This window comes from Oryzias latipes, chromosome 11 (assembly GCF_002234675.1).
Source record: "Oryzias latipes chromosome 11, ASM223467v1".
NCBI lineage: Eukaryota > Metazoa > Chordata > Actinopteri > Beloniformes > Adrianichthyidae > Oryzias > Oryzias latipes.
The window spans coordinates 27,111,931-27,136,525 of NC_019869.2; the positions used below are offsets into that span (position 1 = coordinate 27,111,931).

The 24,595-nt window shown below is 44.7% G+C and overlaps 1 protein-coding gene and 1 long non-coding RNA gene across 2 annotated transcripts; both read left to right on the forward strand.

Annotated features, from left to right (window-relative positions):
• The first annotated feature begins 1,376 nt into the window (after positions 1 to 1,376).
• Positions 1,377 to 10,663, forward strand: LOC105357573. The gene is made up of 3 exons (XR_002874197.1): positions 1,377 to 1,460; positions 3,037 to 3,113; positions 9,764 to 10,663. It is a non-coding gene; the product is annotated as an uncharacterized LOC105357573 (long non-coding RNA).
• A 4,262-nt stretch (positions 10,664 to 14,925) lies between these two features.
• Positions 14,926 to 18,278, forward strand: LOC110013551 (transcription factor SOX-4). Its single transcript, XM_020699919.2, has one exon. The coding sequence runs from the start codon at positions 15,334 to 15,336 to the stop codon at positions 16,414 to 16,416; it is 1,083 nt and encodes a 360-aa protein (XP_020555578.1). The 5' UTR covers positions 14,926 to 15,333; the 3' UTR covers positions 16,417 to 18,278.
• The last annotated feature ends 6,317 nt before the right edge of the window (positions 18,279 to 24,595 follow it).

A 24,595-nucleotide genomic window follows, 5' to 3' on the forward strand; every position in this document is an offset into this window, starting at 1 on the left:
AAAATGAGGATGACACACTCCCTTTGGGCCTGAACCCAGCAGGAGATAAAGAAACTTCACAATTTGGATCCTGTTCCAGCAGGAAGGCTTTCTGTTTCTACAAAAGCAGGACAGGGTTCATTGCTCCAATTTATCTTTAAATGGACAATTCCTAACAGATCTTAGAGCAAAGTTATGCCTAAAAAGGACAGAACACAAAAACAAACACATTTATATTTTATATGTTATTTTAAAGTAATTCAGACAAAATCTTTTTAAAAGACCAGATTATATAAAATGAATATGTGACCAACAGAGCAGAGCCAAGAGTGTTCTGTGCAATCCCTTCACTGGGTGAGCAGTGGACTTCTGTGGAAGATCAGGAAGAAACTTCCAACAGAAGCAGACTCTGGACATCTACTGTGAACAGCTGGGGCTCACAGAGAACAGGAAAGTGACAGACAAACACAAAAACACTGGAACATTTGTTTATTGACATCTAACTATCATGACTATTAGAACTGCAAATCTTGGAGAAGCTTATCTGTGTGTTCCTCTGCTCCTGCTGATATCATCTGCACTGCCACTCCCTAGTGCACACCATGATGCCCCCCCCCCCACACACACACACTCACACACACAGTCAAAAAACACACACACACAAACGCTGTTATCTGTGCTATCTGGTGTTTAGCCAACTCAGAGCTAATCCAGTGTGAACCAATTCCCTGGCTTGTGCTCAGGAGTTTGCAAACAGATTTGAAGCGCGCACACACACACACACACACACACACACACACACACTCGCACAGGGAGTCAGAGAGTTTGGCCCTGGAGCAGGGAACATCACGCTCCAGTAATGTGATGCCAAGGCAACACTGCTGCACAGTAGTGTCGCATTAACATAAATGTGGTCCTGGCGCGAGGAGGAGGAGGAGGAGGAGGAGGAGGGGACATGTGCATATTTGGAGCTGCCTGCATGTGATAGCTGTCTGATTACTTCGGTTGTGACTGTACTGTCTGATGTGCACACACACAAACACATACGTCCTAGAGTGTCCATCTCACCAAGTCCAGGGGTGCAGATTTCTTTAAGGCTTGATGGAAATACAAAGAATGCCACTTTAGACAAAAAGCTTTCATGTTATCTATTTTATTGTTTCTGACTTTTTAAAATACTAATTTAAATGTTTTCTTTTTTGCTAACTTCAGTTTTTTGCCATATACATGTACATTATAGTTTCATCTCAGAGTTTTCTTTTTTTTTAGTAGACTGTAGAAAGTAACTAGCTGCCTTCACAATGATACCACTGTCCTCAAGGAGACGGTAGGGATGTACTTGGTGTCTCATTAGGACAGAGACTTGGTGGTGGAATGAGGAAGTGCAGGAGTGAATACAGAGTAAGAGGCTAGCTAAGACGAAGTGGGACACTGAGAGGACTGAGGAGAGTCGACAGGAGGACAGGGAGATGCAGCGTAAGGTAAAGGAGAGGGGTCAAAGGCCTAAGAAGAGGCTTATGATGAGTTATAGGAATAAGGGAGATATGCAGAGTTGTGTCAACTACAGAGGAACAATCTGTTTAAAAATCTGGATACATAGGTTTAGCAGACTTTAGGATAACTGATAGTTTTCCTTTCCTTTTCTTTTTCTGAGTCATCACTTTAATTATTTAACTTCCTCAGTTTTCCAAGTGGGGTTGGGTTTGATTCTTATCTCTTTAGGTTTCAGTGGAAAACTAAATCAAGACTGGATGTTCATTCATTGTTATGGGTGTATTCAGACTGAAAAAATACCTTGGTCCGGACCAAGTCCGCTTGATTTGGTCCAGATTGAATCCTGAACCTTGCGTTTGGTCTCTATTCAGACTGCCATCAAGCAGACTTTCCTGTTTAGAACCAAAGCTTTTAAACAAAACCACCTGATTGGTCAAGAATTACGAGGGTGGGGCAAAGCAAAGAGAGGTAGAAAGGATGGAAGTCCCACGCTTTGCAGTCCTTGTCAGGATAGTTTCTGATTAAAACTTTATATTTCACTGACCAATTCTGAACGTCTGTATCAACTCCAGATACAAGATGTTTATGTGTTGCTTTGGCGCAGTAAAGGCACGCTACAGGGCGGTTACTGGCAAAAATATGTTTCCGAAGTGAACGGTGATAAATGTTTATGACATGTACAGCAGATTGTCGGGAAACGAGAAGCAATGTGTGTCCCGTTAAAAGTTGTTTTAATGAGCCTGCACTCATCCGACCACATTTCAATGAGTTGCTGTGTCTCATCGTTGTGGTGTTATAACATTGTTTTAAGAGGATTGTGTTAAGGAAACTACAAGGTAGCTTGTAGGATGACGTCACAGCAACGCCTGTCGGGCATGTCAGCTGTGTTAAAATAAACGCTCTTACAAGAAAACAGTCGGACTCTTTTTTTTTTTGTTTGGTTGCTTTACATTTGTCCGCGGTTCATCAGTTGCTTCTTTTCTACACTGTTTACATCATATGACTGCCAGCTATGGTGGCCGTTTTGGTCCAGTCATTCCGCTCTGAGCATGGGCCCTATTTAGACTGTTGTTTTGAAGCTCAGTTCGATTGGACACAAACCGATGCCACTTTAAAAGATGGATCTGAGAACGTTTCAGGTCCTGGACCAGAGTCCGCTTGGATGTATTCAGACTGAAAATTAGATTTTTGGGGGAAACGATCTCTGGTTCATTTTAATTGAACCAAAAGTCTCCAGTCTGGATACACCCTAAAACTTTCTACCTTGAAATTACAGGGATCTGGTGAGAGTATGGGAGAATTGGAGCAAACAGGTGTAATAAATTGTTTGACCACTTCAGGAGTCAAGTAGCTAATTGACTAGATTACGGCATTGTTCTTGAACTTTTGACCTTCTTGATGGCTTGATGGAGTCCAGACTTTGTTTACCTGTTAGATAACTCTCTCCACTAAATAAAGTATATTTTTTTCCATTTGGGTTAATGATACAGTTTTGTTTAACTGCACAGCCTAAAATGTAGCTCTCTTCAGCTTTGCAGCCTCACACCATCTTCTCTTTCTCAGGAGACCTGCTTAGATAAGACCGCCTCCCCCTGAAGGGAACAGAAGAGCCTACAGAGTCTGACACTCAGAAGCGCTTAGTAAGTGTAAAGATTGCAGGCAGCAGAACTGAACAAGCACACATTGTGAGAAACACACTTGTCTGAACTCTCCTCACATGTCTCATCCTCCTCATAATGCCCACTGGAAAGCTTCTATTTGTGGATTTCCCACAAGCCTTTGCATTATTAGGGTATTATTCTTGTGCAGTATTAATGTCTTGTTTTATAGGTTCCATCTATGTGCATGCATTAATATGATCTGATAGGTTCATGTCCCCACACCATGTTTTGTTTTAACACAAGCTTTGTCATTGTTCTTTGCAGGTAGTTGTAGTTGCAGAGGTCATTCTGGGTTACAAAAATCTTACCAAGAAAACTTAACATAATTTTACATTTTTTTTAAGCTTTAATAATTGACTGATCTTTCTCAACAATTCTTAGAAATTTCTCTTCTCTTTGTGATTTTATTTTGAGTGTTTTCCAGTTCAACATACAGGTTGGCTATTTTTGTACACTTGAATTCTGAACACTCTTCACCTTTTGGCCCTGTAAAGATGCCCTCTGAGCAAAGAGACGTTCAGAAAGGATGGATGATTATAATGGAAAACAGTGAGTGAGGCTGAAAATAATTCTGCTCCTCCTAATATTATTCCAGTTGGCCAAGTTCCCTAAATAGTTGTGCAGCTCATGACTTTTCAGTAAAGGTATAACTACCTTCTTTGAAGCTGTAGCACCAGCACATCAGTTCAAAGAAGCCAATCTGGTAATCTTTAACTCCAGGATTTTCTTTTACTTTTCTTTATTGCAGTGTTCCCTGAACAGCAAGCTTGGATATTTTCCCCCTGAGGACTAAGATTATGACCTGAATCCAAAATGTTACAGATTAGACATAGTTTATTAGAACTAACCACATGGAAACCAGTGGTACACCAGTTGTTTGTGAGGATTTAATAAATAATGTCCTCAGAAAGACTCCCCAGACCCCGTACTCCCAGAGCACCCTCCAGAGGACACCACAGGGGATGTGATTGACCACCCTCTCCAAATCCACAAAACATTTATGGACTGGAGAAACAAACTCCCACAAACCCTACAGCACCCTAAAGAGGGTGTAGAGCTGGTCCTCTGTACCACGACCAGAATGGAAACCGCACTGTTGTTCCTGGATCTGAGGTTTGATTATTGAAGAAGAAAAAAACAATGATTCCCTCATGTCGGCTGGCTTGGTGTCACCGTGGCCCCACTCTGGAGCCAGGCCATGGGTTGGGTCTTGCAGGCGAGTGCCAGGTGACTGGGGCTCCTCCAGCAGGCCCTGGATGGCCACAGGCCAAAGGAATGACGTGGTTTCACCCTCCCATGTGCCCACCACCTGCAGGACAGTTTATAAGGGGCTGCTGCAATGTGGTTAGGGTGGCAGTCAAAGGCGGGTGCATCGGAATTTGTTTTGATGCTTTAATCTGCTTCACTCTTTGGTTATCTCCAGACTGACCTGAGAGAAAAGCAAACCAGCATTCTCCACCCAATTATCCCAGATCACAGTACTCCCAGAAGTGGAAAGGCATTCTTAGTTGTATATTTGTTAGCAAAACTAGCAAGTTTTTGTTTTAACGTTTAACTTGTCTTTATTCTACACTATGACATGGGTTTTAAACTTTCAAACAAGGAGCTCCTGGATGAGAAATGTGAGGATGTCCCTAGAGGGTGGTGGATGTGGCCACAATAAGTACAAAGGACTGACTGGGGTATTGATTTCAGCCTCTTCAAGGCAATTAAAGGTTACTGTTCTGCATTTCAATCAATAAACCAAATGCAAACATGTTCAACTGAAGAAGTCTTTTGCCTCTGTTGACCCTTTCTGGCTTTGTCACATGAATTCTTGTTTACATCGGCTTCCTGAAAACTAAGGCCTATTCAGTGTAAATCTGTGAAAATGTTGTCTAACATTGAACCAATCTGTGGCTCAAAAGGGATTTGGGGATCACTGCTTTACATTGCATCCAATAGACCCTGGGCATTGCACCGGATCGTCCCATATGTGCAGCAGCATCGCATGAGCACAAACCCACATACACAGCACCTCAGACACCTGACTGATTTTTTCACTATAACGCATCAGATTTGCCCCATGGCGTGACCCCTCCTGTCCACTCCAATCATAATACCCTTCCCAGCCAACCCAGATGAGTATGTGTCCCCCCTGCATGTTTGCGTGTCCTGGGATCATTTAGAATAATGCTGTTTTTCAGCTGTGCTTTTAGCAAATTGTCTATACTTGTAAAGTGTTATGTCAAGTAAAGCAACCAAAGGCAACAGATGAAGTGAAAAGTGTGAGGCAGATTTTTTATTGGACTGCATGGTCCTTTTTAGACCATAGAGGAGTTCACATTAAGTAGTGCTTGGAAAACTCTGGGACTTTGGAGAGCTCAGTCTTGGCCTAAAATATTCTAAGTCATAAATAGGAGATTTTTTCCATCTTAAAGTGTTTCTAATGGTAGGCATGTCCATAGCACAAGGGCGGTTTAAAAAAGCTGTTTCAGGTTTCCCAACATTTTTGGGGCTAAAGATGCAAAGAGCCTTTGGTTTGTTTCAGCACACACAGGGTCAGAGAGTTTGAAGCAGCCGTGACTTTGGATGTCATGTGAGAGGCAGATTTGGACAAAAGGACATGCAAATGTGACAGGCAATGGGAAAAACACACCCTATAGTTCTGAGAAAACAGTCAGATTTACTGTAGGAGAGCTGTACATGCAGCCAATGATTTATGGACAGATGTTACATACACACCAGATGGAAGCAGACACACACGCTCTCATTGAGTTTTCTATTTTTAAATGGGGGCAGAAACTAGTCTGACTTGGCAAAAGTGCCCTAGCACAAGCGGTGGGTGTTTGTAGAAATCCACAGATTTAAAGCTGCTACTGGTTTTTCTAATTTAAGAGGATGGATTTCATTTCATTCGGCTCATCAAAACCCTTGATCTGGGAATACGTGGCACCACAGCCCTTTCCCCTCTTGGGAGGTCAGACCACAACCGTGTTCTGCTCTCTCCTCAGTATCTGCCTCTGTTCAGGAGAATGACTGTGAATAAGTGGAGTCATGAGGACAGGTGTCTTTCTATAGATAACCAGTTCAAACAGGAGCCATTACTACAGGTAACCAGTGGAGGACAGATGATCCTCTACAGAATAAGTCACAGGTCTGTGAGAGGCAGAAATCCTGCTTGTTTGTAGGTGACCAAATATTTATTTTCCACCATAATTAACAAATAAATTATATAAGTCAGACAATGTGATTTTCTGGATTGTTTTTTCTCATTTTGTCTCTCATAGTTGAGGTTTGCCTATTATGAAATTACAGACCTTTTTCATCTTTTTAAGTGGGAGACCTTACCCAATTGGTGGCTGACTAAATTATTTTTTGCTGTGCAAGAAGGCCTGCAGCAGACTCTACTTCCTGATGAAACTTAGGTCCTTCAATGTGTGCAGCAGGATGCTTGAAATTTTCAACCAGTCTGTTGTGGCCAGAACTCTGTTCTTCTCTCTGTTCAGTGGCCCCCCTCCTATGGTTGCCGTATGGAGTGGGCCCCCCCTCTTTCGGTTTTATTTGCACCTTAGACATGAAGGGTCCTTGGTAGGGGGGGTGCTTGGACATCACTGCAAGCAAGCAGCAGATGTCCTCCTGGCACCCTACCCGCCAATTTTAACCGCACCTTAGACATTTAGGGCCCCTTGGTGGGAAGGGTGAGGGGACATCACTGTGAGTAATCAGGAGATGTCCCCTTAGTGCCCTACTCGCCAATTTTAACTGCACCCTCCTTAGTACACACACCCCTCCCCCTTCAATATATACATTCCAACATAAACACACACACATGCACACACACACCCTCTCATACACACATACACGCACACACATTTTGCAAGGAAGGTGGGACCTGGGTCCATCTGTCCCCTACCCCTTCCCTGGTGGGGGGTGCGGGCCCCTTGGCGATGGCGGCCGTGTCCCTTGGGTGCCGGCTCCCTGGGCCCGGCGGTGCTCTCTCCGCACGGTGGGGGGGTTCATATTACACCTGAGCCGGGGGTGTTCGTGTCCCTGGGGGGTGGGTCCTGGTCCTTGCCCCTGAGCGCTGGGCCCCGCCAAACTTCCAACATGGCCGAGCCTGGTCGGGCCATATTTATAACACCCCTTGTGGGCCACCCTTTTTTCCCCGGGGTTAACCCCCTCCTGGGCGGGGGCGGCGGGCCCCTGCCTTGCTCCTCCCTGGACCAACCGTGGGCCGGGTGGGTGGCTGCCTGGAGTGCGGAGCGGGTCCCCCTTGGGGGGTCCTGGCTCGTACCTGGGGTTGGGGCGGGGGGATGCCCGGAACTCCTGGGTGGTGGTGGGGTGCTCGTCTGGGGCTGTGGGCGTCTTTCTCCGGTGGGGCCCTGCGTTGGGCTCTTCCGGCGCGGCGGGGGGGCTGCTGTCCTGGCTGGGCTGGGGTAGCGCTCTCTTTCCCTCCGCGCCTCCCTGCTCTCTGGCTCTGGGGGCCTCGCGGCGGTCCTGCTGGCCCTGGCCTGGGTGGCGGTCTTGGTCGCCCGGGGGGCGGTTGTTCCCTGCCTGTTCCCGTGTGGCGTTGGGAGAATTCCGGCTGCCGCTGCTGCTGCGGCGGGGGTCTGGGTGTGGGGGTGGCTGGGCGCTCCTCCTCCTTCTTTTCACATTCCACCATCCATTTTAGAAGAACATAAACACTCACCTGAGCACAGGTGTTAGCTCACCTTTGCACTTATAGTTTGCATGATTGAATGAATGAAAGATTTCACACTAGTTGGTTTAAAGGCATAGGTATGCGTTCGTGAACACTATCTGGTTTGTGTACATGTTGACATGTGAACATTTTTTTGCAGCTAGCAGGTGTGTTGATAATATTTGAGTGTGTGTGAACAGGCCCCGCCCTTTTTGTACTACATTTGAACCGTACCGTAATGATAAACAACCAGTAAACCTGTCTGCTTTATGCTGCTTCATGGTCTTACCCCCCCTCTCACTATCCCCCCCCCCCCCCCTCTGACATCCCTCCCTCTTCTTCCCTTCTTTCCATTTCCGTCCAGTCCAACACCAAAGATTTTCAATCGTGGTTGAAATGAATAAAAGTTTGGCTTCAATTACAAAAGGGGTTTATTCAGACATACCTTTGGTTTGTCTGAAGATTAATAACCCCTCTTGTTAAAGTAAAATATGTCCAACACAAGAGGCCCTCAGCTCTCATCTGCCTGCCTAGCTGTTGGACAGGACAAGTTAAAAAAAAAAAAAAAAAGAACTCTGTTCTTCTCTGTGGTCTGCTGGGGGGGGGGGGGGGGGGGGGGGCATAGCTGCCAGTGACACTAAGAGACTGAATAGTCTGATTAGACAGGGTGGCTCTGACTCTTGTAATCAAGTCCTCAGAGGAGGACTTTGAATAAGCCCGTATCCATCGTGAATAGTCCTGAGCATCCTCCCCATCCTGTACTTGACGGACAGCGGAGCACCTTTTCCACCAGGCTAAGACAGCTTTGCCGTCACACCAACCGCTACAGGAGATCATTCCTATAGTGCCTTGCGTAAGTATTCAGGCCCCTTGAACTTTTCAACCCTTTGCCACATTTCAGGCTGCAAACATAAAGATATAAAACTGTATGTTTTTGTGAAGAATCAACAAGTGGAACACAATCATGAAGTGGAACAAAATGTATTGGATATTTCAAACATGTTTAACAAATAAAAAATGGAAAAATTTGGCATGCAAAATTATTCAGCCCCCTTCAGTTAATACTTTGTAGCTCTGCCTTTTGGTGTGATTCCAGCTGTAAGTCGCTTGGGGTTTGTCTCTACCAGTTTGCACATCACGTCTGACTTTTAATGTTGGCAAAAAAAAGCACAATAAAATGACACAACCACTGTAAAACTGGTATTTTCTAAATATGATAATAAACGTGAATCCACCTTGTCTACAACTCCCTGTTTTGCACCTGAAACATTCAAAAGTCAGTTGCCACATACAGTATAATGAAACAGCTGTCTCAATAAATCCGTATTTGGAGGAAAACTCTGTTTTGTCTTTAAATAGCAGCTTTAGTTTTCTTTAAAGTCCAAGACTTATTCGGTCTGCTCACTGACTCTTTTCTACCCAAAGAAACTTTTCAAATAAGTCTTTTTGTTTGTTTTCATTAGCGTTTGTACTAACTTAGTGGTCGAAAGTCACATGATGGGTCGAGACAGACGAACGTGGTGAATAGGGCGCTGTAGCTTTCCAAAATAAAACTTTCGGATCAGAAAAAAAAACAAAACAAGTTAGCGTATGCATTTCTTCTTTGTGTGTGGCCTGCTACCAAATGGCCCACAGATTACCACTGTTCTCGACAACTGCTTGGAAGAGCCCATGATGCTGATTGCAGGGGCAAGGTCAGATGACTCGGATTGTTTGAAATCTTTGAGATTGAAATCACCTGTTTTTTGCAAACGAATGTTGTGAAAAATTCATGACACTGTCAGGTCTCAGCTCATTGAATTCAAATTTTTTTCTGTTTTATCGTTTCTATTGTAAAAGATTTAAATTAGTGAATATTTTATATTTTTTTTGTAATCTTAATTAGGAGATTTTAATCTTTAAATGTTTTTGAATTTCCTTCAGGATTAATAAATATTGTATTCTAATCTATTTTATTCTATTCTAGTTCCCTCGGCTTGTCCAAAGAGGCTGGGGCATGCTCTAAATTCTGCAGGGTTTGCAGGCAAGTTGCAAGTTTTTGCACACGCCATTATTTTATTTTTTCTTATTTTGAAAGGGGAAATAATTGAAATAAAGCCTTTTTTTGGACGTATTACAAGAATGTCTCATCTGTAATCTGATGCCTTTTGAAGGTTTTTCCATCTTTAGTAGAACGTTTCTCCTGGGGACCCAAACTTTTGCTCCCCACTGTAACTATGTTGTCTTTTTCTGGAATCATTCAAATTTGAGGGCACAGGTATTCTAGCTGTATCAGAGTGGGTATTCTCCTTTCTAAAGCGTTGTTTAATTGGTAACTTTCTTGGGGTTTACTCTTTTTTTTTTTTATATCAACCGCTGTATCGTACCAACTCTCTCAGGTTGATTTGGCCTTTTTTCTTTTCTTTCCTTGTGACCTATTTCTCTCATTTCTCTGGAGCCAACAGTTCCCTCTGAATGCTTCAGCAGCATTTTTGTTATTAGACCTCCTGCTTTTGAGATTTCCAACACTACAGATGAAGACATTTGGGAGAGAAATGTTTGTCATTCTTGGTACCTCTCTGTATTTAGTGTTAGCAAAGTTACTGGAAAGTAACCAGTAACTAGTAATCTCCCAGTGGGAGACGTTTATGATGGCATTTGATGAAAATGCAGCTGAACTGAGAAAGAGAAGAGAAAGGCTCCATGAAGAGGAATTATGGGTAATATGGTAGAAGGCTACCATTGAAAGAGGCTTAACCTTGAATCTTACTGTGTAGGTTCTTGCCTTTTTTCTTTTCTTTAATATCTTTTTTGGAAGATTGTTACAGATTTCTAAGCCAGTGTTTTTCAACCAGTGTGCCGTGGGAGATGGTCAAGTGCGCCGTGGAGAAATTGCCCTCATTCACTGATCTAAAAACATTTTCCATCTCCAGGAAATCCGCTCTTTGTTCATCCAAACAGGCCCTGATAAAACACTGAGTAGTTAAGAATATAAAATATCTTAAAATTACTTTTTCTTTGTGTTTATTTAATTCTATTAAAGACATTTTGATAAGAATGACGGTACCGCGATTTAGCTGCAGCTATAACTGTTAGGAAAAGTCCCGCCCCTTTAACTGTCTCCGCCAATCATTCTTGAAGACTTGATCACATGTCATCAGTCTGACCAATCAGAAGTGGTTATAGTCTTCACTTCCTTGTTCTTAATTCTGCTGATAAAGTCGCTCAGTTCTAACAAAAATACCAGCTAGAGCTCGTCTTTAGCTGGTAGTTCATCTCTTAGAAAAAACAGCCGCAACTTCCTGCTTTTTCTGCCACAATTATCACAAAAATCCACGTGAGATGCGCGCGGGGGGGGGGCTGTCGATCAATACAGACCATGAATTTCTGCTTTTTTTTTTTTTTGGGATGCTGGTGTGCCGCGGGATTTTTGTCAAGGTTAAAGTGCGCCGTGGCTCAAAAAAGGTTGAAAAACACTGTTCTAAGCCATCCTCTCCTCCCATTTGCATGCTCAAGCATCTCTCCATCATTCACGCCCATCCTCTCACCCCCACCCCCACCCAATCATCTCTCTCCTCTGCTCTCAGTCTCTCTCCTCGTCTGGCTGAGGCTGATGTAGGTCAGTGCGTCTGGAGTCTGTCTGAAGCTGCAAGCCTCAGAGCTGCTCGACCCCCTCGATGGCTGCCTGCGTGCCCGAGCTGAGGACAGCGCTCCCTGGGCTATGTGAGGACGGCACCAGCCCCGCCTGACCCCACTTCCCCAGGAGGAGGATGTGCCTTCCACACATGAAGGTGGGGTTGGAGGGTGGTTGTGTACTTTGGGGGGGTTGAGCTAGTATTTACCATTTGCATGTGCTGCAGATGCACACCAATGACATGGAAGTCGTTACTTTTTTTCCAACAGCGAAGCTCACAGAGGAAAATGTTGTGATGCAGAGATCGCTGCGCACACCAAAGCCACACACTCTGCTGTCATCCGTCCCTGTTCAGATACCTAACATCATTGCAAGTCTTTCCATCATCGTCGCCGAGCAATCTCCAAACTCTCTTGCATTCTTTTCTTTGCTTTACAGATTCGAGAGAGAAAAACGAAAGCCTCCAGAACCAGACTCCAGTTCAGAACTTGCTTGACGACCAAAGGATCTCCTGACTCCACTCGATCATGCTCCTCGTTCCTCTGGCTTTCAGGCACTCTCCCTTAAAAACAATGTGCATCCTGTAAAAGTACAGCCTCTCCCAAAGTGACTGGCTGTGTTTTTGTGCACAGTGTGTTTGCGCCTCCCCGGTTTGACTGTGCAGCATGGCTGGCTTATCGAGGGTTTTCCAATACATACTTGACTCGATTGGGCAGTGCTGCTGTGAGTTTTTGTGCATCATCGTGACACAACAACCATCTGACCTCATGCGTCACCGTTCTGACATATCCAGAAAATGTGGGGGGTGTGGCCTGGTTGTTGTTTTGCATTTAATGGCCAAAATTAAAGTCCTTCTTTCCAGTTTGCCTAAACTTTGTCAGTTGTGTGATTCATTGTCTCATTTCTGGCATCCGTAGGTAAATTTGTAAATCAAATTACAGAGTCCTGCAAAAGACAAGTGTCGTCTTAGTTTTTGCTTCCATGTATCCAGACTTTTCCTCTAAAGATTTGCACATACTTTAGATGTGTTTTCTTATTTACCTGCTGATATCTTGGACTTCACTAAAATGGACTATTTCTTAAGTTCACTCAGCATGCGGTCACTCCTAGATCTCTTGATTCATTCTGGGGTCAGTTTGAAATTGCTGAGCAAGCTTTCAGCACAGATCACTGATGTACCAAACCTTTGAAAAGACAAGAAAGAAAAAGCAGGAGTGTCCAGGCCTCAGAGAACAGTGGCCTGCTTTGACCTCTGTGGACTCTTGTTGTAGGAACACAAATGAGAAAGCAGTCAGTAGCATGTAGGGTGAGGATGACAGGAGAACAGGAACCTCTGTCTTTGAAGGCTGTTGTTGGAAACCCTTATACACAAACTGCTGTATGTTAGATGGTGATCTTTTTCAGCTGGAAAATTCTAAGATGCACAACAGTTTGTTTCAGTTTACATACACATTTTAGTCATTAAAGTTGCTAAAGGAAATGTACAAAATGTCAGGAAGACGGCCCGATAACCTAAAAATATCCATCCTGGTTGTTGTGTAAGGGCTGACAGCCGTCGCTGGGTGAGCTGGTGAGACGGCCACCTGCACTGTCTGCCACATCCACACAAAACACAGGGGACAGACTCTGTGGATGAGTCACAGGCAACGAGCGGGAGAGTGTGCGCATGCAAATCAGTGCTTACTCCTCACTTTTCTGTTTAACTGCTGGGTGGAGGGGACTTCCCACTGCTTCTAAAACTTTCAATCCCTGGAAGAGCTCCAGTTCAGTTAAACCCAACACAAACACACAAAGGCCTCATTGTGTCTAGCCTCTGGGGATGACGAGCAGGCAGGTCAAAGCAGCGCGTCATTCCTCAGCGGTTGAAAAAGGGCAAGTACGCGGTAATGAGTAGCTGTGCCTGTGATACACCCGCTTGCACGTGCCTCCTCCTCCTCTTTTCAGCTGCTTGCCTCTCTTTGCTTTCTGACATTCCCTTCTTTAATCTCACAAGTCACTTTTTACAACAGACTGGCAGCTTTTGTTTGCAGCTCCCAGCCTGGTCCTGAAGGCTCCAGTTACAAGTAAACTCTGCTGCTTTGAGAAGAAGGCCCTGGCACAGAGTCTCACTGCAGCATGGCAGTCAGTACTCTCAATGTCATATCACCACATTCTGAAACTCAGAACTTTATTTACAATCATTAAGACAGCCACCCAGCTTGTGGCCCAGCCCCCCGATGCACCCCCTCATCATGTGGTGGTGGTGGTGTGAGCGTCCTGCAGGATTCTGGCCCTGACGAACGGGGCATCAGCCGGCACCAGTGGAAAGGTACCTGACAGCTGCCTCTCGCACATCAGATAAGGTTACAGGTATACCTGTGACACCTGTTTAAACAAACACTGTGCATGCGCACCACTCTGTGTGGACGTGCACGTTAAGCCTGGGGCAGCTCAGAGATAGGAAGCTAATCCAACGGCAGGTGTATACTTGTTATGGGAGCAGCTCAAAGACAGAACCAGCGGAAGTAGCTCCGCTTTATTTATGTCAACAGAAACATGGATGGAGATGTTCTTCCTCAAAGTCCTGAAGTGATTACAGTGAACAGAGATGCAGGCCCACAAAAAGGTTAACCATTCCCTTAATGTCCTCACTTGAAACTGTGAGGAGCAGTCACCCTTCATGATGACATCACCTGCTTGATTTAATGATGGCAGCAGCAAACAGAATAGAGACAGATCTGCTGCACATGTGAACGCACAAGCATGTGTGAGTGTTTAGCATTCTGCTTTTGGCCCCAGCCTGACACCCAGCGGTGTGGCCTGACATGACACGTTCCAGCAGGAGGACTGTTTGCAGGAGAGAATGCTGCTGCTGCTGCCGCCGCTGCTGCTGCCGCCGCTGCTGCTGCCGCCGCTGCTGCTGCCGCCGCTGCTGCCGCCGCCGCTGCTGCCGCTGTGAGACTCCCCCACCTTCCTGCTGTTGTGGGTCTGACACACAGCCTTCCTTGTGGCTTTTCTGGTGTGGGGTTTGCTGTAAATAACAACATCATCTGGTCTCAGTTCTTTTTTTCTGCTGTTGGATGATGTCAGCTTGGGATCTGATGTTGCAATGATTTGTAAAAATAACAGGTTGAGCAAATTCCTGCCTCTTCCTTGCACACAAACTGCTGTCAGACTGACAAAACATGTTGTGGCTCATGGTTGTGTGTTTGTTCCTCAGCTTTTTCTCACCACCAAGCATTAACAGATTTGAATCACCTATTTCTAGCTGGGTGAACCTCTCCCACTGCAGGACTAGGACACTGGCAGTCTTCTAGAGAACACATGAAGTGACAAACATGCTCCAAGTTCTTCTTCCTTGAAGTGGAGTCTGAGAGGAATGAGGTCAGACACAAGGATCCTGATTGCAAATTATTATTATTATTTCCCCTTTTTTATTCGTCCAATGGGAGGCCAGGGGAGGGGCTTTGCCTAAAAGTGACTATGGAGACAGAAGCTGATTGGGTGGCCCGTCTCGCGAAAAGACTATAAATAGGTGAGCTTCTTGCTGATGTGTTTACAGTAACGCTTTAGAGCCGCACGACAAACCGGGAGACTATGAGAAAGCGCAGCCGCTCCATTCAGCCACATGGTCCCCCCACCGCACAGACAAGCTGCGCTGCAGACGGCCAGACGCACCTGAGGGACGCTTGCGCACAGCGCCGCATTTTCTGCCTCGCAGAGCGGGTTTTCAGCCGCACAGGCAGTTGAGAGCTGATGTCAAAAGTTTTTTTTTTTTTTTTTTTGCAGGGGGGGCTTTTCTTGATTTTTAAAGCTGACGAAAGTTTAGAGCGATCGCTGAACTGAGAAGAAGCAGAAAGGAGACGCGGTTGAAGTTTTTATGATCCATCAGTGACCTGATTTTGTGACATTTGAAGTTTCTCAGAGCAGCTCTCTGAACAGAGATGGTGCAGCACGTGAGCGCGCACGCTCACTCTCCCGGCGGGGACTCTACGGACACGGGAGACATGGACCTGGAGATGGACTCCTGTCCGATCTCTGGGTCGCCGTCCTCCCGGGAGCGCAGCGACTTGGCTTGGTGTAAGACTCCCACCGGCCACATCAAGCGGCCCATGAACGCGTTCATGGTCTGGTCCCAGATCGAGAGGCGGAAGATCATGGAGCAGTCACCGGACATGCACAACGCGGAGATCTCCAAGCGGCTGGGGAAGCGCTGGAAGCTGCTCAAAGACACCGACAAAATCCCCTTCATCCGCGAGGCTGAGCGCCTCCGACTCAAACATATGGCCGACTACCCAGACTACAAGTACCGGCCCCGAAAGAAGGTCAAGACCGGAAGTGGAACAAACAAGCAACCAGAGAAGAACGGGGAGCGCAGCGCCAAGATCAGCGGCAAGAAGAGCCCCGCGCCCAAGAGCGCCAGCAGGACGCACAAACAGGGGGGCAGTAGGGGCGCCTCTGGACCGGAGTCTGGTGACCACCACTCACTCTTCAAATCCAGGTCAGTGTCCGGGGCCCGGCAGATCCCCGAGAAGCTCACGGGTGAGCCGAGGCGCGCCCACGTGTTCGGTGGCACGGGTAGTCTGGAGAGTGACCCGCCCTCCGTGGGTGTCCCGGCCAGTCCCACCCCCAGCAGCTCGGCGGAGTCCAGCGACCCGCTGAGCCTGTACGAGGAGCAGAGCCCGCGCTCCAGCGAGTCCTCACACACCGCGCGGCTCCGGTACGCACGCGCCCCCTCCCCAACGCCATCAGCCGCGCACTCTTCCTCATCCGTGTCGTCCTCGTCTGATGAAGAGTTTGAAGACGAGCGATTTGACTTAAGCCGCAGCCCCGGGTTTGAGAGCATGTCTCTGGGCGGCACGGGCCTCTCCGACACGGAGGTGGACCGGGACTTGGACTGGAGCTTCAGGGAGTGCGGGGCGGGATCTCACTTTGACTTCTCCGACTACTGCACGCCCGAAGTCAGCGAGATGATCTCGGGAGAGTGGTTGGAGTCCACGATCTCCAACCTGGTGTTCACCTACTGAAATGATGACCCCGTTTGAACTCTGTCACCCCTCTCACGCCTGCCTGACGTGTGCGTCACATTCTTCCCTCTAGTTCTTCACTGAATGGGGGAGAGTGAAAACTGAAAAAAAAAAAACATAAGTGGCCCGTCCTGGGGTTAATGTCCAGACACGCGCCGCTCAGACACTTGGCCCGCATCCTGTGCGTCTGACAGGCAGGTCTGGCGCAGACACGGAGGAGAATGCTGAGTTTGCATTTGGACACAGAGGAGGAGGAGTGAATGTAAGCAAGGAGCGGCGACGAGCACCAACGTTCAACCCAGTCCCGCAGGGAACGAGGACGGAGACCGAACCTTTAACCTTTGCGTCCGGGAGGGACACGGACACTGGAGCTCCACACGCGGGGTTCTCTCTAAAACCCTACTGATTCACATCAACCATCATGTTGCTATTCAGGTGTAGTGATCCCCTCCCATGCCCTCCAAGTTGAGGAGGATTCTGTTTTTATTCAATGCGTATTCACGCAAAATGCGTGGCCACAGGACACAATTCACGATCACCAGCTTCTCTCTCAACGGCAGGACACAAAAACAGACAGGCTGAAAACTTCAGAAACCTTTTTCTATCACTTAGTGCACAATTCAGGACTAATATTTCCTGATTCTTTTTTGCTTAGAGCTTCAACTTTGTAGTTCCTGTGTAAGATGTTTTTTTTCTTTTGTATCAATGTATTTATACAGCCAAAAGTTTTTTATACATAGAAGTATTGTTCTTGTACAGGTCTCGTTTGTGTTTGTGCACATAACACCTGTCTGTATCCAGCGAGCGGAAGGGCTAGAAGTGTATCTTATTTAAAGTGTTGACTCATTTTTCAGGAGACTTTGAGTGTGTCATGATTTTCTACTTGTATTTTTGTACAAAATCTATAGAAAGACGTGGGTGGGCGGGGGCGAGCGGGCGGGCAGCCATCAGCATTGTTGTTTGCATGGGTTTAGAGGTGCAGACAGAGGACGGGGGTTTGTTTGGCACAATCTGACCTCACACAGTGTTTACAGTATTTACCCACATGCTTCTTAATGGGACAGTGACTCCAGCTTCACCAAACAAAGCACCACTGAGGCTCCCAGTCTGAGTGGTGACTGGGTTTCAATTCCACATAGATCTCCAGTGAAAGAGTCACAGTTTGGAAAGAGCTAATACCTCTGTGTGCTTTCTTATTTGGTCTGGTTTGCTTCTTATAAGATAGATTTTATTTGAACCACTGGATGGAATTTTACACTCATTCCACTTTTTGCCTAAACTTTGGAGGGAGGAGATGTATGAAGTGCTTCATCTGTTATTGCGCAAAGTGCATCAAAAAGAAAAAAAAAAGTATTTAACCTTTCTGTACCTGTTGGCTAAGTATAGCAGGCTAATTGTTTTCCTATATTATGGCATGGCAAATAGCATTTGTATTTCAGATTCAGGTATATGTAGCTATAGCTGTTGTGTTTAAGATTTTTAAAAGAATAATAACATGAAGATATTTATGTAAATTGACTGTACTATAAGCAAAGATTGCGTGTTTTTATGTATGATGATGATGAACAATGACAGGCACTAGGACAGCCATCTTTGGACATTCTTAATCTGAAGAAGATGGTCCAGAGGTTGAAAAACGTCAGAACCTGTTTTTCTATCGTCTTTTTTTCTTTTCCATTTGTGCAATACGTTGTGTATATTCATGTTTTGTCTGATCATGCCAATATCATTTGAAGTCTTTTGCTCAAAACCAGCCAATGTTTGGGTCAATCACTGCCTCTCGAACCTCTGTACAGATTTTTTTATTTGTTTTTTCTTTCTTTCAAGAAGGAAATAAAATCAGCTGGAACTGAAAAATGTGACTCGTGTCTTGGTGCTTCTTTTATAGCTTGACCTTCAGTTTCATTACAATTGCAGCTAATTACTGCCACACATAAAAGGCCCAGCTTGTCAAAAAACAAAGTGATTCCTCTAAAAAAAATCTCCAGTCAGTCTGATGTCTGACACTGAGCACAAGCATGCCTGTATGGGGGTGCTGCTGTAGGTGAGTGTGCTGCACCACACTGCAAATCAATAGCCAGCCAGTGAATCGATAGGAGTGGCCTCTTTCCCACCCCCCATACTCCGTCTGAATCTGCACGTGCAGAAAACGTGGTTGCCATGGAAACGCTGTATCCAAGAGAGATGCCGAATCCGCTGGGGAGCATCACCACGTGTGTGTGTTGGAAGGATAAGGGACGCAGACCGATCCATCAGGGCGGGGTGGGCAGAGGGAGGGGGTGGCAGACATTTCTGCAAGGCATGACTGGAATAAAGGAGGCATGTGTGCAGCCTGTGTGTGTGTGTGTGTATGTGTGTGTCTGCTGGGGAGTGTTTGTGCTCCCAAATCCAATTAATTCCTTCTGGATGCGTTCATTTGTCGAATACATCTGACAACTCCGATGCAGACAGGCAGCCCAAAGGTACAGTATTAAGCATGTATCAATTTACTGCATATTCCACAAGAGACACTCATAATTATTTGCATCTCTGTTTGTCAGGAGGGCAGGGTCTCCTTCAGCTCTCCTGACAGCTCAGACTCATAATGAGAAAGCTGATGGTCATCACCAAAGAGCAGACAGGAACCCCCACGTCTGCACTCTTCCACAGGGTCCCCCCTCTGAGGGTGAAGCTCCTGCTCCAAACAAGCAATAAAGATGGTGCTGTCCTGTTCACACACTGACCCACATAAAGGCGCATGCATGAGCGCGCTGCACACTTAACCTTCATGGCTGATTACTGCCGTTTGTTTGTGTTTTGTCTGAAGCTGAGTAAGTGTGACAAGATCGAGTCAAAGCGGCCGGCCAAAAGTCATATGTCTGTGATGTGACTGCCATTCAAACGTACATGTGGAAAAAACATTGAAAAAGGTTGGTAGACCACCCATTACAAAAGACAACCAAATGATGTGGTGCCTCGGTTTTAATTCAACTCATTAAAACTTTAAAAATGAGTTTAAAAAAATACACAGACATTTCACTGAGACTGATCAGACCGACACAAGCTGAAGACATCTGAAGCTGTGACATCGAAGGAAGATTTGCAACTGTCCTGGTTTGTTTTCCCCGTTTCCGTGCCTGGTCAAATAGATTTACTGTAAGTGAATTTTATGTTCGGGTATATTTTTAGTTATTTAATTAAAAAATAGTTATTAAATAGAAAAGGGAGGAGTGTGAAACGAAGGACATGACAACGAGCTACAGAGAGCCACAGGTGGAATTGGCTGAGTGATACTTGCCTCATAAAACCCTAATCACTAGCGTTTTAGGTATTGTAATGAATCATTAAACATGTTGTGAAATGTCCCATTCAAAGTTCGAGTTTTGATATCAAATTTTAAAAGCATTTGCTGCTCAGCTGAGTCACGAACAAGAGGATTTCACAGGGAAAGAGAAAGACAGAGCCCAGAAGGATCTGCAGTACAGACAGCAGGAATGTTTCTCTGACAAGCAAAGGAAAAATGTCTCTGTCTATGCTTCTACATCTACATTCACTCGGAATTATAGGGTAAATGATTTTATGCCAAGTTTAGCGCTTACAGCTGAGAGAAAGTAACTGAAGTTATTGGGGCCATTTTCAAAATCAACACATTAAAAACAATCCTGAAAATGTATAAGACTAAATCTTATAAAATAATATTAATTTTTAAAAAGAGCATTTCTAGAGAAGAGAATGAGCTGATTCATGTTCATTGTGCAATTACTGGTATGAAGCCCATTGAGATGACTATTGTTGTAAATTAGGCTATGAAAATGAAATTGAATTTTAAAATTAGATATAAAATTTTTTACTTTTACATTTTTTCCTTTTAATCAACATGATTGCGATCAGGATCTGAACTCTCACAATCGGCAGCCTCTGGCAGGTGGAGGAATGTTGAATTCATCTCTACACCTTTTCATGTTTGTCTTTTAAAACCACCACACAGATTTCTCTGTGATTTTATGAAGATTGCTTCCAGATCTTAAAAATAAGATTGGCTTTGGCTGTCAAGTCAATAAAGAGAATCGTCTGAAGAAAGATATTTCCTCCTTTTATTGTAGAGTTAAATAATGCCATGAAGGATTGAGTGGCCATGTGTTTCCAGTCTCATTTATCTTCTCACAGGCACAAGTCAGCAATTCAGGACCTTTGAAGGAGAAGCTTGTTACAGAACTAATGAAGTAACCTGTGATGGTGACTACAAGGAAAGCTGTGAAGGAAGTGTTTGTTTCTTGGCTCATTCCTTTTCTTTGCTTTGATGGGTGGGGTCTTGAGCACACGGATAAACATTACTGTGAGTAAAGTGGACAGTCAGTGCGGGCTAAGTGGTGTCTGGCAGTGCAGAGGGACAGTTTTGCCCTCAGGGCTCCCGGCTGGATGAAAAGGGCAGTGCCCCCGTTAAACTCCCGTCTGCATAGAAACTGTTGACTGACACAAACTGACTGATCACAACATGCAACGCTGCTGTAAACACATCAGCACATCTTTCTAATGAGAATCTGCCTCTTACAGCAAAGACTGGCCGCTGCAGCACCCTCACACGGCATCACACACATCAGGTTTGCCAGCTAAGTGGCGAGTTCAAGTAAACACAAGAGTTGACTCTGCTCGAGGGATTCAAGATTGATGGAAGTGTTGATTCAGCGATTACTCAAATCTTAAAAAAGTGATGAAGGAAATTGAAGACTGTTTAAGTTTTATGGAACGGCATGGAAACTAGAACCAAAATATAAAAATCTTCAATAATTCAGTGGGCTGAGACTCTTACAGGCTGAATAACAGAGTTGCTGGTTCCATCTCAGATTTGCAGGAAGGAAAATACCACCAAATGAGTTATGTTTTCGTTTTGGACAGATACCAGTCACCTTTTCAAGTCCCAGTCAAATGTGACGGCTCAGACACACCAGACGTGTGATCTGCTGTGTCTCTGCATCGTTTGCTTTAGTTAGAACTCATTCTCCAGAGTGAAAGTGGTCACACCAGTGCAACCATGACTGTAAAGCAACCAAAATGGAGAGTTGCTTGCTTTAAGCCCTAGACATGGACATGGACATGGCTCAGACACAAAAAAGTCTAAGGTGTATAAATGTTGCCCAGTTAGGCTGTTATAACTATGTGTAATTTTGTTATGGGGTGGGGGCTGCATGGAGGTGTAGTGGTTAGCACTCTCACCCCACCCAGGCCTGGTTCAAATCCCAGCTGGGACCTTTCTGGTGGAGTTAGCATGTTCTGTTGCATGTGTTGGTTTTTTCTTCGGTAGTGATGTCTCTAAATCCTCCCCAGGTGTGAGTCTGTGCGTGTGGTCCTGCAAAAGACTGGCGACCTGTTTAGGATGTACTCTGCCTTTGCTCAATGGCAGCTGGGTTGGCTCCAGCAACCTCGTGACCCTGAAAGGGGTTCAAGAGTTCTGAATATGCAGTGAAGGGTTAGCGAGAAGGGGGGGTCATATTAAAAAAAAGTGTGTGTAGATGTTTCCTGGTAAACCATGTTAGGTTTCAATGAATAAAAAACTAACTAGTTACATTTTACATACAGCAGAGATCACCAACCTTTTTGAGGATGTGGGTTATTTTATGAATAGTACGAAGGGCTACACAGGACCTGTTTGCTGCACATTCCCCAAAAATACAAAACCACAGAATAGTAATGATAATAATAATTAGCAGTAGTTATTTTAATACTAAGAATGGATTGCTCACACATCAATAGTAATTATTTTCTGCAATTCTAATAAATGACTTAAACAATACTAACGGCAAGTAAAAAGATGCAGAAACATGAAACATTGATTTATTTCTGTTTATCTGCTCAAACATTTGAAAGTCAGGAGGGACACTGTTGTATTGGTGGTACGAAGGATTACTTGTAACATTTTTAAGGCAAGGAAATCATAAATATTCTGTCATAACAAGTTTCTGAGTTTTTTTGAAAACCTAATAAATGAAAATGTAACATTCTGTGCAGCATTTTCAGCTTAATACTGCTAGTTTTATCAATAGTCTCTGTGATTTGTCTGATCCTTTACTGTGTATGTGGGAGGTCTACATTGAGGCCTAACCTGATCAAATGTGCAGCTCTAAACGAATCTTCAGTTGCTTTCTGGGATTTTTTTTCACAGGCCTTGTGAAAAAAGTCTGCAAAGCAATGAGACATCGCATCTTGAAAAAAAAGTAAGAGAATCAGAGGATGACAGCTGACAGCTAAATCAACCTAAACTCTTATCTTTTGTGTGTTCCGTGATGAGGTCACGACGGAAGCTCCTCCCACACGCGGCGGGAGCTTTGGGTTAACACGTTTGGACTAATGTCAAGCAGCAACTTAAAACAAAAACAGTGGACGTGAATTTGATGTGCAACTTGTGTTCGTGTGAACAGACAGTTCATTTAAACAAAGTGCGCACAAGGAGGGCGGGGGGGGAGGGGGGGTAATCCATGGTACATGTGTGCTTAACCATGGCTAGAGATCTGTTTCACTCCTAATTTGTTCCAAACACGAATGAAACTTTACATTTCCATTGAATTCCATTGTGATCTGTGACATGTTTAGAGCACGCGTGGCGTTCGCTTTAAGTGGTCGTTCAGGCGATCATGCGCCCGCGTGCGCAGCATTGGTGACCCCTGCTCTAGAGGTTACTTGGTGAACCACACAAACGTTTGCCCCTTGTTGTTGCCCTTGCAGCACACAGATGAGATGATGGGAGCTTTATTACATGTGCAGCTTTTTGACCTTAAAGGCATTTCTATTATAGCTACAAAGTCTCATCCTCGTTATTAAAGCCACTTTTTCTCTATGAACCCTGGAAAGATGAGAATGTAACCCATCTTGATGTCTTAAATGGCATTAGGTTTAGGACCAAAAACATGGGTTTTTCTGACCCCATCCCTCCTGACAGTCAGATCTCCTAGTTTGGAATTAAAACCTTATCTTAATTTTTCTCTTGCACACATTCTTATTCACTTAAGTGTGCCCTGGTTTCTGCTTGTATTGACTTCTATTCAATTCAATATTATTTATACAGCCCAATGCTACAACAATAGTCGTCTCAATGGGCTAACTGTATAAAAAACATGGAATCATAATGAACATGAAGTCAATTTCATTGTACAACGGACAATGACAAATCTATCTATCTATCTAGAATTCAATAGGTAATGGATAAACTAAACAGACTAAATTAAACTGAGGATCCCTGCCCTTAGACCCTCCTTCTCACAGGGATAGAGTTGGATAAAAGAAGCAGAGACAGCAGAAATAATTACAGGCCTTTACAATCTGTGCTTCTGAGTGTTAGACGAGACTCAATCTCTATTCCTCCCCCTGAATCGGCGTGATCAGACACCACACTACTGTGTTGTAGATTTAGGACACATTGTTCAGTGCTCTGCTGAAACACATGAAAACAACAGAGGACTTCTGAGTCATAGTAGGTGATGTACTGTAGTAGGCCTGAAAAGACAGCAACACCTTCTGAAAGCTCTTGGATGGAGATTCGCAGAGCTTACGTGGCAGACGGAACAGCCTGCTTTACAAAGAACAGGACGCTTTGTCGTGTAAGAGAACACTGATGGCACACGTCAAAGTGACAGATTCATCTCGTCATACATGATGTGCATTGAAGATTATGAGAGAAGTGCACAGAGAAAAGTGTCCTGCATGCAGCTTGATTTTAGATCCCTAAATTGGAATGTGTCAAAAGCTAAATCATCGGATTGTTCTGTTGTCTTATTTCAGAGTTTGTTCTATCATGGAGGTCAACGGTGGAATAAAGATAGAAAGCTTTATAAAAGCACTCAGTAGTGATGTGACATTCCTTATCGAGGTGCAGAGTAGTTGTCTAGGGGCGTTTTCGGCATGCCCCTTACTTCATTTAGGGAAGGAGCTAAAATAATGAAGTCCAAAACCTTGCTGCCTGACTGTACCATGTCAGGAAATGGGTTTGGGTTGTGCTGCAAGTTTTCATAGCAATATGGATCCCTTAAGCTCCATTCAAAATGTGGGTGTTTTTGATGGAGAGTTGTGGTAAGTGAGAGTTTAGAGACAGCTGGGGACAGTTTGTACAATGGTAGGGACAGATTTCTGTTTTTAAATAAAAGGGAATGTGTCTTCATGGTAAAAGAGCATGTCAACATTTCAGAATTATCATTTAGTGGGGAAAAAA

Excerpts from the sequence above, each read along its gene's own strand:
- LOC110013551 (XM_020699919.2), top strand. The coding sequence starts at position 15,334 with ATGGTGCAGCACGTGAGCGCGCACGCTCACTCTCCCGGCGGGGACTCT.